Here is a 17,036-nt window from a genome sequence, read left to right as displayed (position 1 = left end):
TTCAAGAGCCCCAGTGCAGTGTTCAACAGCAGCACTCTGCAGCCAGGCGTTGTGTAGCCTTACAACCCTGAACATTTTGGAGATGTTTTATTCTATTTTTCAAATTAACATTTAATGCTCAAGATTGTGCAGTATAGAGTGACATATCCTTTTCCCCCCAGTACGACCTAGGCAATATGATGAACTGATTTTTATTTCATTTTAACCAACTATACAAACATGACGGGGCAAAAAAGAAAGAAAAAAAAAGGATCACACAGACAAATAAATAGCACAGATAAACATAATGGCGAACGTTTCCGCGTTAAAAAAAATACAAAAACCCTTTCATGATAGAAGTAAAAAGTCATGTTATGAACATAAGGCGATTAATCAGTTCACTATACAATGTATTTTGAGCTTTGTATTCCTGAACACTTCACGCAAATCAGGTACACTGTGCAAAAATGTACATTCTATATCATAACCTTGTTATGATTGCAGTCACATTCAAGTTAACATTTATTCATGAATTTATTTACAGCTTGATTTTGAGTAAGCAATTGCAGATCTAAAACCTCTAGTAGACCGGTGTGCAAGAGCAGTTCTTTGTCAGTTAGAGGTAATTTGTCATTTTATTGCTAAATTATTTAGTGCACTCCTTGATTTAAAGTGGTTTGATTATTTGAATGCAACTCCCAGTAATAATCCATCACAAAATCTATTTTTTGTCTACTACAAATGTATAAAATCTACTGTACAGTATATGTATATAACATAAATTCTGTTTGTATGTTTGTCCACAGAAAGTTTCATCACAGGCGTGTCACAGGCAATCTTTGGTTAATGTTACAGTAGTCAGTGTCAAACCGTAAGTGTGCCACAGGCGTCCTTACTGAATTTAACAGTAAGAAGCGTTGTCTTTGGTGAAAATGAGTACCATATTTCAGGACTAGCTCAGGGCTACTGAAACCCCGGATTAGACTGCAGAGCCTCTGCAGTGTCAGGATCTGCATGTGGGAGTTGCGGGTTAACCTCTAGTAGATTAATAAAACCAAAGGAGGAGATGTGGGTTTCCCTAGCGACCCCATTTGAAAATCAAGAGACTTCATTTGTGGTCATAACAGTTAATATGCGAACCCTGCTCTTGTTACACCACTAAACCACAGACACCACCAACTATGAAAGAACTTCTTTGAGGTTTCGAAATTTCTGGTAACCTATATACCTCATTTTGGGTTTGACATACATAAATGAAAAACTTAAAATCAGCTAGTTAACATTAGTTACCATATTCCTGTAACAAATGAAACAATATTCCTTCTCACCAATAAAAAGAATCTTTACATATTACAAAAACACCTTTATTTTATGCTTCCAATAATGGTTCATTCACATTAAGGGATTGGTAGCACCAACAATTCCATTAAGTTAAGGCAAAACAATTTCTTAGCTTATAGAGTCACATAATTGGAAGTGGGGTATGGGGTTAGCACATAGATAAAGTTCAATCAAACACTTTGTGTAACGCCAGCGTCACAATATATATTTTCAACTAAATATAATGCAGCAATAATTTGCCAAAGCCATGTAATAAGGTAAAACATGTAATAAGTTATTGACCAATCATGCAGAAGTAAAAAAAAAAAAAAAGTCTCTATGGATAATCTGGTTCCACTGTATAATATCTGAGGCAGGCTTTATATTGCAGAAGCTTTTCAGCCAGGCAACTTTGTCTCACTCTTGTATTTAAGTCAACACTTAGATCTGTGTACCTGCACAAAAAATATACAAATAATATATTTAGGATCAACTATGGTAACAGTTTTTTATTTCATTTTTAAACATATTTGTAACTCCCATATTGTCACCTATACTTATATATAAAGCATAGTATAAAAGTACAACCTACTTGTGAGATATTTTCCATAATAACAGTGTGTTTATGGCCATCAATATTGCTAGAGTAAGAAAAAATCTTTCCATATTGCCATTGTTTAATATATTTGGATAAAAGCTTCCTAAAAGCAAAAAAAGGCAATGTTTTAGTCATATGCAGTGGCTTGGATTTCCATGTTTATTTTACCCAAAACTTATAACTTGTTAAATGATAGTTAAAAATGTTCCTTACCACCAGACACAAAGTAAAAGAAATGAATCAGAAGAGCACCCAGAAAAGATCCTCCACCATAGGAGAGAGTAAGGAATTGTAGGGCGATCCCTCTAAGGTTGCTGGGAGTAAGACAGAAGGAGATAAGGGAGCCTAAGTAGAGGAATGAGAAATTAAAGACTGAAGTGTTTAAGTAAAAAATATGCTTAAAATTTTGTTTTTACATAATAATAAATGCTTACATGCTGGGGTGACAAAGGCTTCTGCCACACCCAGTAAGATGTACTGAGGTGCAAGATGAATGCAAGGCATCGAGGACACCTGAAGCACAGTACCTGAGATGGACTGATCCATTTGAGGATAGTGCTTTCTGTGCATCTCTGAAATACCTGCAATTAGCGCAGACAGAGCTGCACACACATGTCCGAATACTAAAAGAGAAGATGGCACATCGATGAACATTACTGTACATGATTAGGATTTTTGGTTAACTTGAATTGGTCACGCTGAAAATGCCTACTTATTAATTTGACTGGGGAGGGAGGTGTTCTCTTTAAATACTGGTAACAGGTACTGACAAACTCCAGTAGTGGTGCTAAAATAAGTAAAGGCAAAATGCTGATCACATTCATAGCTGCTATTGGCAGCATGACACCATTAAGGTTGAGGTTTGAATGCATTGTCTGGAGAAAATATCCTGATGGAATCTGTAAGTGAATAAAGAATTAGAAACAATTACTGACAGCTGTTGGATAGAAGCTCACACTGATCATATTATGAATTTCATTTATAACAATCATAATTTTATGATGTTTTGCCTTTCTAGCCTTTCATTCTAGACTTGCTTTTTCTAGATTCTGTCCAGACTTGTTATTATATCTCATAATACACAGACGACACATATTAGACGTATAATTATTTTTCATGTGGACTTGCCTGGGTTATACAAGTCCTGTAGAGTAACTGCAGTGCAAAAAGAGGAAAAAGCTTTAGCATTATTTTAACATTTTCCACTTTGGTCTCACTGTAGCATCCTCCGTTGTTCTCTTTGGCTCGATCAAGCCAGTCAGTCACATCTCCACTCAAATGACGATAATGGAAGCAGCCCATTTTTAAAGCGTTTAGAAACACACCCAGTGTGGTCAGCAATGAATTACCTGTGCGTCACCCAAAACAGAAAACATTTTAGAAGTAATGCTTACTAAAACTCATTCATAATTTATTTATGTTTAAGAGCAAAGCCAAAAGATCAATTATAGTAATGTATGCACAAATATATTATGCTTATTATTATTTTGTGTTTTCATTGCTACCTTTCTTGGGATGTAGGATAAGTTTGCTGCGTGCCATAAGGGTGCCAACGAGTCCCAGGAGAACAGAAGTGAAGGGAATAAGAAAGCCCAGGTTTTTGCCCACAGACTGCTGGATAAAGGCGATCCCCAAGAAAATTACTGTAGAATTCAGATTGACTAACCAGTAGATCCTGTAGGTGTTATACCAAGTGTTACTTCATCTTTTATAAAACAAATGCAATGACTTAATCAACTCAGATTTCACAAAAAAATCCCTAATATCCCTAATGCCCTAATTTACAGCAGTAGTTCATCAACAACTGGCATGTTTGTTAGCCCATAAATAGCAATGATTTTTCTGTTAATGAATTTCTTACCAGTTGAAAAAGGATAGTATCTTCTTTTGATTATAACCTTGAAGGTTATTGATTCCCAATGGGCAAAGAATAGCACGTATCCCCCCAATACCAAGAGCAGCAGATAGCAGCCCTGTGTAGAAGAGAATATGTTGTATATGCGGCTCAAGCTGATGTTTAATATTGTGTGTGTCAATGTAGAAATCATCGAATGGGAATGCAACTACGGGGAGCAGTGCTGTGCCTAGGAAGGAAAATGGCAAAGAAGCATAAGATCAATAACTGGTACATCCTCCGCATTAAATCTTACCATGTGAAGAAGTCTAACATAATTACTATAGATATACAGACTCATTTACAAATGATTTTTTTTTTTGTTAAAATGGATTTAAATTATGTGTGGAACTGTTCATAACACACATGCAATGTAGTCCATACTTGTAGTGTTGTAGATTCTTTATGTCAAAGTAGAATTGTCTAGGTTCCCTCTGGAAGTATTTATGTTTTATACTGCTCATATAATTATTAAGTATTATAATTTTTTTTACAGCAATGAATATTGTTAAATAAATCTCAATTCAAAGGCAGATATTTTATAGAGGCATCAAAAACATTAAAGCTAGTCTTTACTTGTCAGTCATGGACAAAAGCAGTATAAGAATATATAATATATATATAATATAATAATATAAGGAATACAGTATATAATAGATACGTTTTTCAGACAAGACAGTATAATTTATTACAATAAAACGTGACTATGTAAAAAAATCTCTCTAAACCAGTTATCGATGCTGTTCATTTACTATTACTGTATATTTATATTAATTCTATTTATAATATTTTCCCAAATTGACCTCAAATAACCATGCTTCAGGTAAACATCTTCACACACAGATAAAACACACATATCTACATCTTTTGAACACCTTTTGACTCTGCTGACTTACCAAAGAAATGAAGGAGAGCACTAAGGTAAAAAACTTTTTCCCTTCCCAAACATGTCTCTGCAAACCATCCTGCGAGAACAGGTGTGAGTGTACTGGCTCCCACAAAACATAGGTTGACAATGGCAGCCTGGTAATTGTTATATCCCAGTCTTATGCTGCAAAATAGGATCATATTACACACAATCCCAAGAAAAGTGAACCTCTCGAATAACTCCACGAAAAGAACACAGATAATCGCCTTCACTTTCTTTCGAGGCTTTCGAGGCTTTCGTAGAGCAAACTTCTCATTTGGGTGGCAAGTCGTAGAGACCTTCTGGTGCAGATGGCTATCATGAAGGCCAGCAACGTTTAATGCTACCATGGTGCTTCAGGCTCTATTCCTTAGGAAGTTCTGTCCATGGACTGGTGTATTCCCTTAACTCATGCTGAAAAACAGAAGGAGCAATTTCACACTAACTTGTGAAGTCTTACATGTAGCAGCCCACGGTTGTGATGAAAAAAGCAAAGTCATCTGCATGTGCAAGGGTTCATGCTGCACTTTCACTATGAGTTCTAAGTAATATTTGTTTGCCTATTCTCCTCACTGGTGTATGAACTTCTCCTTGCTGGGTTCAATTCATTAAGAAAGCAGACATGACGCCAATGTGATAGCGTGAGTGTTCATGATAAAAGTGCTGTCAGGAAAGTGCGACATATTTCTGTAATTACTGTTTGGTAGTTCTAAATGATCTTTTATTATTGTGTTGATGCCTCATCCAAATAGGCAAAAAGAGTTTAGTCAGCTAAGATACCAGTACAGATGGTGTGTTTCAAGAGTATTAACCAATAGACTCATTGGTTAAAAATAAATAAATGGAAGAAAAGCAGAACTATGTTTACAGTGCACATTTTAATAATTTTATGCAGATCTTTTTTATTCTGCACAATTGTATTCTAGCTTGAAAGCAAAAATATGACAAAGATTAATTTCACAAGCAAGCATCAGAGTGGTGCCTGTAGAGTGCTAAGTAAATTAGAGCTAAAAAACCCCATTAATGAATAGAGCAGCCCACAGCATCTCACAGCTTAGTGAGAAAAACAATCCTCTGTGTTAGTACTGTTGTGCTCAGGGCAGTGCAGTCAATTAGACAGGGGACATGAAGTGTGAATTCATGGTTTGTTAACTTTTGGAATAAGAAACTCTAAAATCGGCATGTTTTTTAACATGCACATAAAACATTGCTCTCACCTTTGTATAAAGTACTTTTATTAGAATTAGCTGCCTGGATGGAAAACAATGGGTCACACGCTACTAAAATATAAATAGGCCACCTAAAATTACTTATGTTTAGTTATTATTATTATTATTATTATTATTATTTATATAATTTTTTTACTATGGTTGTTTACTTACTTAGGCTGTACCTTCCTACATTTACCTTTCCAAGCTGAATAAATACTGTAAGCTAACAAAATGACAAGTTTATCCAAGCAGAAAATAATTCAAGACTGGGGTGTCAAATCAGTGTAGCTTTTGCTTGGTTGGATAAATGCCTGCACTCAGTTTGACACCCATGTTCTAGACATATCAAGAAACAAATATAATCAGTGTCTTATTAAAAGATTAGGAACCCAGTTAAACATTTATTTTGTGCTTCACTTTCCAGATAAACATTAAATATTACAGCTACATGTGAGCCATTAACCATCTCCTTAAACTTAAGAGTTTGCCATCTTCTGCCATGGAATTTGGTAGGGTTTCTTCAAATCAGTGTTCCTTTGAGTGCAGAAAGTAATTTCAAATAAACATTGCTGTGCACAGCATTAGCAGTAATCCTACAAAGGCTTGTAGTGGTCACATCATATTTGTTTTTCTAGTTTGTTTGCCAGTTTGACTAAGTCATTTCCTTGGTTAATTCACAGGCATGAAAATTTATTATCATATTTTAATTTGTGGCCACAGGATACAATGCAATAGCCACATTCTGGCTAATTTGTGCATATGCGGTAATTTAGTAACAATCTGCCTATGTGTTTAACTGCTTTATACAGAACATACACATCCATATATTTCGACACTTCGTATGAAGCATCATATATAATTTAACCTCACAGATACAGATAGGCTTTGGACATTTTAAACATTGTGTCAAAATATTATCAGCCCAGTGGGCATAAACATTTCTGTAGCCCTCTGATCATAGAAGGTCTTCTAAATTTCTTTAAAAGTTTTTTGTAAGAGGTTTTTAGGCCATCTTTAATAAGAAAAGCTTATACTAATCAGTCAGGGATAATGTCCTAAAGATGACTTTGGTGTAAAAACTTTAGTCATAATAATGTCTGGGTTGTTAACATTTGTATGGTTTTAATGGGTGCCGAAGACATCCCAATATTTCTCTATTAAACATCGTTCTAAAGATATCTTTCCAGTACCCACTAGAACAGCTTACAGCTATCCATACATTAATAAATAAACATAAAAAAAAATTAACACCTTTTATGAGAACATAATAATAACTGAGCTTCAAGCTGCAATAACATATAGCTTATTGATGCTTATTTGTTGTATGTAAACTGGCTGCTGCAATGATCCAATTCCCCCTGAGTACTTTATTATTTGGAAATAATAAAGTATTCTCTCTCTCTCTCTCTCTCTCTCTCTCTCTCTCTCTCTCTCTCTCTCTCTGTCTGTCTGTCTATTTATCTATCTATCTAAGGTCACAACTAACTAACATAGCCTACTGTACTTCAGATAGACATTTGCTCAGTGATTATTATTGTTTACCTTTATTGTCAGTGTTCTTTTAGAGATTGCAAAGATTTGTCATTTGTCATAAAAAATTGCATTTTAAAAAACTTTTTAAATGCTTTTTATATCCTTGGGTGCAGTCAGTTTGCTGGACTCAAATATTTCTGCCTGAGCTCACCAATTATGAGCACAGAAAGGGCCACGTTGGCATTGACTGGGTGTGAATGGATCTAGCAGAGCTTTTTCTGAAAAGATTGAAAGAATACCAGCTCTGTGTGGTGCATCAGTGAAAGAGCCCATAGTTCAGTCACCATGGATCACATTCTACACTTGACACTTTACTTTCAATATATTTCCAGTCTTTATTCTCCTATCTATATTATTTTCCTAGTATTATACATACTGCGACACTTTTAAAAGATCAATAATATTTATTATGATAGGTTTATTTACTATACTTACTTGATTAAACGTTAAAGACTCTGCTTGTCACAACAGTTGCAATTCCTAAACTCTCCCCTTGGTGGCACTGTGGCATGAACATTACCAGGATGAATAAGACTCTGAAGTGGAACAACTAAGGAGCAATTAATTTTTTTATAATTGCACAAATATTATTTTAAATTAAATCAATTATTTTTTCTGTGTCAGAAGGGCATGATATTGGTTGTTAATCAGAAATTGAAGAATTAAAGATTATTAAAAAAACATCAGTTCATAATCAGGATACCGCCTTAAATGTAATATTACCTGGAAAAGCATGATCATGAGTGATCATGATCTCTAGTGGTAACACGGCATCTGTAGAGATAACTCTAAATTGCCTTAAGCAACAGCAACATGCTTGTTAAGCAGAATTCACTTGATATCATATTGTATGTTGTATTAAATTTTTTTTTTAAGACAATTGTGCACTGGGATGCAAATATTTTTTTTTATATATATGCATGATGAGACATAATATTATGACCATCTTCCTGATGTTTATTAGGTCCCCCTTTTGCTGTCAAAACACCCCTGACCTTTAAAGCATGGACTCCACTAGACCTCTGAAGGTGTGCTGTGGTATCTGGCACCAAGCTGTCAGAAGCAGATCCTTTAAGTCCTTAAGTTTAAGTTACGGGGCAGGGCCTCCATGGATCAGACCTGTTTTTCCAGCATCTCCCACAGATGCTCAAATGGATTGAGATCTGGAGGTCAAGTCATGAACTTCTTGTTGTGTTCCTCAAATCACTGTTGAACCATTTTTGCAGTGTTGCAGGGAATATTATCTTGCTATAAGAGCCGACTGCCATCAGGAAATACGTTTCCATAAAGGGGCATTCTTGGTCAGCAGCAATATTTAGGTGGGTTTATGTGTCAAAGTAACATGCACATGAAAAAAAAAAAAACGATTCAGTTATTTGTCACATGTACCTTACAGCATTGTGAAATTATTTTTTTCACATATCCCAGTTAGGAAGTTAGGGGTCAGAGCAAAGGGTCAGCCAGGATACAACTCTTAAGCAGAGAGGTTAATGGCCTTCCTCAAGGTCTCAACAGTGGCTGTTTCATGTGCTGGGGCTGGAACCCCCAACCTTGCTCCATTAATGGCAGGACTGAAGGTTTCCCAGCAGAACATTGCCAAAAGCATCCACATGATATAAAAGACAACGTCATTCATCAGACCAGACTATCTTTTAATATTTCTCCATGGTCCAGTTCAGTGCCCACCAGGTGATTTCGGTGGTGGACATGGGCTTAGCATGGGCATTCTAGCCAGTCTGTGGCTTTGCAGCCCCATATGCAAAAAAATGTAATGCACTGTGTGTTCTGACACCTTTCTATCAGAACCAGCATTATCTTATTTAGCAATCTGAGCTTAAGTAGCTCATCTACTGGATTAGACTACACTGGCCAGCTTTTGCTTCCCACGTGCATGAGTGAGCCTGTAACCATTTCACTGGTTTTGGTTCATGGGGCCACTTTTCGTAGGACCTGGTCACTGCAGTCACTGCGGGAACATCCCAGTCATCTAGCCATCATAATTTGGTCAAACACCTTCCAACACATCAGCTTTACAGATTTGCTGCCTAAAATATCCCACCAACTTTCTGGTGCCATTGTAATGAGATAATCAATATAATTCACTTCATCTGTCAGTGGTCATTATGTTATGGCTGATTGGTGTGTGCATGTGTGTGTGTGTGTGTGTGTGTGTGTGTCTGTAAATGTTTTGTTTTGTTTTTTTAAAGTGAAATTATGGTAGTTTTTGTTTTAATTTTTTCATTATTGCATTCTTATGCAGGCTGCACTGGCTTTTTTACATTGACTCTACCCCTTGAGTTAAGCTTCAAGATGTTTAAATACATTCATCATGAACATGACTGTCAAGGCAATATTGGGCCTGAAATGATTTCTTTGAACTGGACTTCTTTTGGGGCAGAATAAATGTATAACATACATATTTATTGAAATAAAACCTCCAGTTATTGGTGCACAAATTTTAATTTATTTTGACCTTTTTAAAATCAACACAGTTCAAATACTATATACGGGGTAAAAATATACATACAGTAAACCTAATGTTTGGTTTAATATTCCTTAGCAAGTTCAATGGATGCTTTTGGTAGCCATCACCAAACTTCTGGCAGAATTATGGTTTGGATATTTGCCCACTTTTCTTGGCAGAATTGTTGGTCTTCAATTAAATTTGTTGGTTTCCTGGCACAGACACAACTTTTACACACATTTTACAAATTTTTGATGGGGTTGAAACTCCAATAGCTTTATGCTGACCTTCTTTATCCATTCCACAACTAGCTTTAATGTGTGTTTGGTGATTTGTCCTGTTAAAACACTAAATTTCTAAACTTTAACTGTCTAACTATTTATTAGTTATTATGATGAAGAATTCTGAAGTAGTCCATGATGTAAAACTTGCTTGACTGTTGACAGTGACACTGGTGTTTCAGCAGCTTCCAGTTCATGACAAGCCTGTGCCTTGGTGGTTCATGGATTGTTCCATACCACATTAACCTATTTTCTCTCAACTAAGTATAAGATAACGGGTCTTTTTGCAGACCATGGTAAAGTGCCTACAATTTTACTTACTTACAAATTTTTAAAGAGATCTTGGAATCTCTAATTTATTCTAGTTGGAAATATTGCCAAGCTTTGGAGCATATTATCTGCATCTGATGCAGAAAAGCTAGGTTATGCATTCACAGTTTCCCAGTTTAAAAGTAGACTCAAGACACATCTCTTTGCATCTGGCATACGCGTAACTCATCCCTATAACCTCATACTCCTGTACATCTATCCTGAATAGCAACTACACTAATTCTCTCCATCTGTTCTGTACTTTATTTCTACCCATCCCGAAGCATCTGGAGACTGTACCAGCTTCAGTAGACAAAGGCCAACCCTGCGAGGATCCTGAGGCATCCAGAGAAGGACCAGCTCCAGCTGATTTCTGCTTTATGATGGTGGGAGCTACACATCCTGCTCCTGTGCTCCCAGTGATCCAGACCCCATCTGCCCTTTGCACCTACTGACTCATCCCTATGCTGAACTGGACTTCATGTTAATTTAAAGAACTTCTGTTATATTGAACTTTCAGCTGCATAACACACATGATGTTATATAATTTCTATCTGTTATCACCCAAATGAGGATGGGTTCCCTGTTGAGTCTGGTTCCTCTCAAGGTTTCTTCCTATTGCCATCTCAGGGAGTTTTTCCTTGCCACTGTCGCCGTCACCTTTGGTTTGCTCATCAGAGACAATTCATTTATCAATCATTCATTCATCTCATTATTATCTAGACATACACACTTCCAAATGTGTTTTTGTCATTTCATTTTTGTGAAGCTGCTTTGAGACAATGACCATTGTTAAAAGCGCTATATAAATAAAATTGAATTAAATTGAATTGAAAATTAAATTAATTGTTCATAGATGGCTCCAAGAGACATTCATGATTCATTTAAGTCTAACACCTTATTTTTTTCTTATATTTCCAGTTAGCTCATTGGACTTTGCCATTTTACTGTGTTCAACCCAGTGTTGTGTTGTTAAACAACAAAGCTACCAGCTGTCAATCAAGATCAATAACAGGATGTTGAGAGGCCTTGACCGGACAAATTAAAAGACATCCATCCATTTGTCCACCCATGCATCCATCCATTTATCTAAACCTTTAGGTCCTATCCATTCATCCATCTAAACCTTTAGGTCTTCGCATGTTCTTACAATAAATTCCCTCTAATTTTGAACATATTTTTTTGGAAACCACTTGTAACATTTTGTATTTATTATATAAAACAACAACAACAGTGAATATTATTATTATTATTATTATTATTATTATTATTATTTACAAAAAAAATTATAAGTTATTTTCGTTCACCTGACAAAATCTCTGAAAAAAACCCCAAATAAACCTTTTTTAAACAAACCACATTGTGCTAAGCACATACAACCACATTGTCTAAGGACATACAGATTTTAAATTAGGCAAGGGTCAAGTAACATGGCTTAAAAGGCATAAAAAGGCCAACAAATTCTAAAACATTTACTTTCGTTTTGCTCTTGAGTGGTTTCCTTATTTGTTAATAGCCTTGGCAATAGAGACGTAAGAGGCTACTGTCAGACACCGCAATGAAAAAGAGAGTGCTAGCGGTTTCATCTGGGCAAGCTGCATCTTATTGCTCAGCAACAGAAAAGAAGTGTTCACTTTCCAAAAGTAGGATAGCGGTGAATGGATTAAGGACTCTAATTAGTGAGGTGGCTTTTGATTTGCAGTGTGAAAACGGTCAGTGCAGATGTATAGTGCAAAGCGATTAGGCCACTTACAGTGTGATGTGTGCCCAGTTCTTTTCTCTCATGCTGGAAAGTTAGGCATTGAGGTAAAGCAGCCTTGGTATATTACGCTGCTGAGGTGCCAAAGGGGCTGTTGTGTGGTGTGACAATGGTGCTCCCTCGGCCCAGATGGAGGATGTGATAGGGGAACTAATGTAGACAGACTACATCAATTACACACTATGTAAAGACATGCTGCCTAGGTAATAGATGGTAACAATTTTTTAAAATGATCTTACTAATTATCTCTCATATAGGAAACTTTAGTTACATTTCCATAAATGTTATCTTTTTTTTTCCTGGTGATTTTAATGAACTATTCCACAAAGTTCCTTGTTTTACAAATTGTGGGTAGAATTTCAAAGATTTTGAGAGTCAAGCATTTGCTTGCAAGTGTTTTCAGAATATATCCTAATTTACAATTAAAAGAAATACTCATTTGAGATGGTTAGCAGGCGCATGTGCTGTGTCTGATTGGGAAGAGGAATGCCATTGAATTTGGACCTTTTTTGTGCGCAACACTCTTTTATGCTGGAGCTGAAGAAATCCATTGTGCAGCTGGACACCCTGAGAAAGAGTGAGCTCAGAGCCATTGTCAGCAGATGCTTCTACTCAGCCTCAGAGGTCTGAATGCGGTGAATAGCGATGCTAAAGGCCATACCAAAGCAAAACAAGACCGCTGGGCAGCTTTGAAGATTAGAAAATTAGGGACAGAGTGGTGGGGGCATAGTTGCATACAACATGCAATTGTTTTTTCTTTTTCTTATGTTCAAGTATTTTTGTTGTTCTCTGTTGAATAGGTGTTGAAGGGGATTCTTGTGCTTCACAGTTGTCTGAGAAATATCAAAATTCTCTCCTACCACAGGGAAGCTGTTTTTCATTGTTATTTATTGCATGGCTTTGTGGTCAAAAATGGAAATATGCCCATGCTGCCATATTCCATTGCAAAACTTGTATTTGGGATTACCTTAAAGGCAATACTAAAATAGCCTAAAAACTCTTCCCTTTTCTTATATTTAAATAAATGAATGGCATGGAAGTAGCATTTACCTCACTGCTCTCTTGTTGCTAGGAAACCTCACTGCATCAGTTCGGTTCCTTTCCCATTCTGGGTCCTTCTTTCACCATATTATTGTCTAAATAAAGGCAGCTTACATATGAAATGAAACAATTAGGGCTTTAGTCTATTTGTAGTGTGTCAGTGCTAAATTAGTCACTTGCTAGCCGTTATTGTTGCCCAGTCATGTAGGTCAGTGTAAGTCCAAAGTTAACACCTCATTTGAACCTTTAAAAGTAAAGTGGTTGAAATGCTTCAGATTTAAATGTTACCTTTTATTTAAAGAACACCAGTAGAGTTGGAGTTAGTGTGGCTTACTGTGTAACCTTTCAACTTTGGAGCAAAGTGAGGACGCAGTGGTGTCTGCCTAGATTACTGCTTGAAAAAGGGCCTCATTCAATTAGCTGCAGCTCTGCAACAACCACGGAAAACTGGCCAATCAGTATGCATTAATTAAGCCAACTTAACCAACTATGCCCTTGGCAAGTGCTCAGGAAGTAAGTAATATAACTTGTCATTGTTTCTGGTCTGTTTAACCCATTTAAAGTTTTAATGTGTATGTATGTGCTGTAAAGATAAAAAGATAAAAGATGTGAAAATTTTGCACTGTGTGTATGTGTGTGTGTGTGTGTGTGATCTTTCCTCTCTTCTGTTGAGTGACTGAGACATGAGTCTGAGCATGGCTCCATCACTAGGACTCAGATAAAGAGCTCTCTCAGTTGCTGCTCTCCTTCTCTTTTCTCTCCCAGGACTCAAGCAACCTGATGTCATTTAGAAGCACTTTGATTTAAAGCTTGGTTTTGAGCCTCTAAAGGGCTGTTTTGTTCTCTGCCTGGTATGTAGAGAGCTCAACAGTGCAGTGGAGACTACTCTCACAACACTCTGTATGGAAACAACACTCACAGTGATCCACAGAGGCCTTGTTGCAATACGGCCCCACAAGGACAGTGTATCGTCAGAAATTGTGAACAGTAACCAGAGTTGTAAATTGTACTCTGGAGGTTTTAATGTAGATTTTGTTTTAGAATGTGTAAGCGTTCTGGTTTGGATGTGATGTTTTTATTTTTAAACATCTTTTGGAGTAGTAATAGCCCTTACAGAAAAGTCACATACTGTAAATGTCACATCTGAATAAATTGACATGTAAAACATGTTTGTGTTTTTAGACACTAGATTTTATATTTGAACATTTTTTCAAAATGTTTCTTTTTTTGTCAATTCAGGTAACATTATTGAATTAATCATTATTATATTTTTATATGAATAATAATAATAATCTCCTATTGATAGCATTTGTTTAGTACTGTTGAGTCATTATATCAATTCCTCTCCCACTTAATCTAACCTTTGTTGTCCTTTAAGTGAGATAGATTTTGCTGGTAGTGTTGCTGAAGACTTTGAGCATGATGCTTAGATGCAATAATGGCAAATTCTCTATCATCTCTGATTCCAGGTAATTGAGCTACATCCTGCATAGCATGCATTTTTGGTATTAAAGTATTACATTGGCATTTAGACTGAACCGTTTTATATTCATAGTGATTTAATTAGTCACAAATCAAATGTTAAAAGTGAGCGTATGTAAACGTATGAAAATTGTATTGTATGTATTCATTTTGGTGGCACAATGCAGGGTCTGGGTTCGAGTCCCACTTCTGTGTGCATGGAGTCTGCATGTTCTCCCTATGCTTGGTGGGTTCCCTCCTGCTACCCCAGTTTCCTCCCACTGTGAGTGTGTATGTTTGTGCTCTGCAATGGGTTTGCACCCTACTGAGGGTATACCTGGGATAGGCTTCAGATCCCTGCGATGTTGCATACAGGATAAAGCTGTATAGACGATGAGTGAGTTAGAGATGTAAATTCATTTTTGTCTAAATCAAAGATGCTGAATTCTGTATGATAATTTTGTGTATATGTAGTGTATCTCTTAAACTTATTTAAGCCACAGTTTTGACACTTAGGAACTAATTATGTAAGTCTATGTGAATATAATATAACTTTTAAATTATAATGAATGTTACTTTAATCATTAGCATTATTAAAATGACTGTTCTGTTTAAAACATAACTATAGAAACTATGTCAATATTCGAAAAGATAAATTATATTCACACGATTTATACCTGTAAGACTTTTAAATATTCCCTCAAGTCAAACATTTAAAAATTGATTGTCGTTGTTGTTCTTGTAGCGTCTACCGTTAGGGGTCGCCAGAGAGTATATTTGATGTGGCACATGTTTTTACACCAAATACCTGGTCCTGATGCAATCATCCTCAATTTTCGTTTGATTGAAGTGATGGTGCTATTCAGAATTTTTGGACAATTTCGCAGTTTGAAAATGAATGCTTTTCTGTTTAATTAATTGTATATGCAACTCGTATATAGAATTCATAAAAAGTTGTACACATTCCAATCTTTTTCAAATTTTACTTCCAGCTTGAAAAGCCAGAGATCAAAGCATATGTGTGCGAATCATGCCCAAAAGCACTACACAACTAGGTGTAAAGAGTGTGGATAATCCATAATAGATTTTTAAGTCATATGCACTAGAGATGTGTAGCTGAAATTGCCATCATGAATTATGGTTGTTAAGGCCACTTGGGTTGACTACAGTATGTCTTTGTGCCTCAGTAATTTAGTGAAATATATTTATGTAACTTATTATTCTTTATTGGAAATTAATACATAAGACATATATAGATTGTAAGTGTATTATTGTAGGTTTACATCTACTCTATATAAAATTATTTAACTCTTGATATACAGTATTATTAGAGTATATTATTACTCACTTTTTTCACAGTATTCGGATGCTTGTCTACTTCATACTGACAATAATAAGAATTATTTATGATACAGATAAATACCAGAGATAGTTAGCATTTCTGAGAGATTATGTATTTTTATTTAGCTAGTGATTACCAAATAATTCATCAAAGAAGGTTTTAAATGAGGATATTTGAAAAAAATATTGATAAAGTTGATTTAGTAGTTAATTATTGATAATTATTTACAGTGGTTTCCAGCAAATTTTAAATAACAATACCCTTTAATGACTTGCATTCCATGCTGATCCCAGTTTAGGATCTTACTTTTTAGAGGTTTGGCCAAAAAGTAGAAAAATTAGACAATACAGTCTTTTTAATACAAAACCTGTTTCGTACAACAAAAAGAAAGTTTTACACCCTAAAGACAACTATATTGTTCCAGTTTTTTAACAGAGCAGTCATATTACTGCTGTTAAAAAAAAGAAAAAGAAAAAGTTTTGAATCCTTTATGAAAAACACCTTACCTAGTCTGTCCTTGAAAACTACTTGAAAATCTCAAAAAGGAAGTACTCTCTTGCACACACAAAACATTGCCTCTTTCTTGGGTGTAAGAGCAGTTTTGTGGGCCCCCAGGAAACATGCAATCTCACAAATAAAGGGCAGACACTGCATAAATTAAAGATAATCCCTGGTAAATTATGCAAATATATTCACATGGACACCAGATAATAGAATATAACTGAGGTTTAAGGATCCACTTTGTGAATGCAAGTAAACTAAACATTTTCCCATATATATATGTAGCTATTATTACTTAAAAGTGCATAACATGTATTATGTCTCCATTGTCTTCTTAGTATTAAATTTTAATCCTAAATAATGTAAATGCTCATCTAAAAATGTTCAGATACTATCAGCTTTAGCTTCAGCATAGTTTGTTTGCATCACCCATATG

General features: G+C 35.6%; 1 protein-coding gene and 1 long non-coding RNA gene across 2 annotated transcripts; one reads left to right on the top strand and one right to left on the bottom strand.

Moving 5' to 3' along the window:
• Positions 1–1,365: 1,365 nt before the first annotated feature.
• slc15a5 (solute carrier family 15 member 5) lies at positions 1,366–5,048 on the bottom strand. Its single transcript, XM_053510730.1, has 9 exons — positions 4,688–5,048; positions 3,759–3,981; positions 3,403–3,572; positions 3,026–3,246; positions 2,610–2,796; positions 2,332–2,520; positions 2,111–2,242; positions 1,892–2,000; positions 1,366–1,754 (listed from the first exon to the last, which is right to left on the bottom strand). The coding sequence occupies exons 1-9, from the start codon at positions 5,046–5,048 to the stop codon at positions 1,637–1,639; spliced, it is 1,710 nt and encodes a 569-aa protein (XP_053366705.1). The 3' UTR covers positions 1,366–1,636.
• Positions 5,049–13,499: 8,451 nt separating this feature from the next.
• On the top strand, positions 13,500–14,463 carry LOC128542198 (uncharacterized). The gene is made up of 2 exons (XR_008365659.1): positions 13,500–13,809; positions 14,062–14,463. It is a non-coding gene; the product is annotated as an uncharacterized LOC128542198 (long non-coding RNA).
• The last annotated feature ends 2,573 nt before the right edge of the window (positions 14,464–17,036 follow it).

The sequence above is a fragment of the Clarias gariepinus genome, chromosome 2 (assembly GCF_024256425.1).
Source record: "Clarias gariepinus isolate MV-2021 ecotype Netherlands chromosome 2, CGAR_prim_01v2, whole genome shotgun sequence".
Classification (NCBI taxonomy): Eukaryota; Metazoa; Chordata; class Actinopteri; order Siluriformes; family Clariidae; genus Clarias; species Clarias gariepinus.
This window is presented reverse-complemented; position numbering and strand designations above follow the sequence as displayed.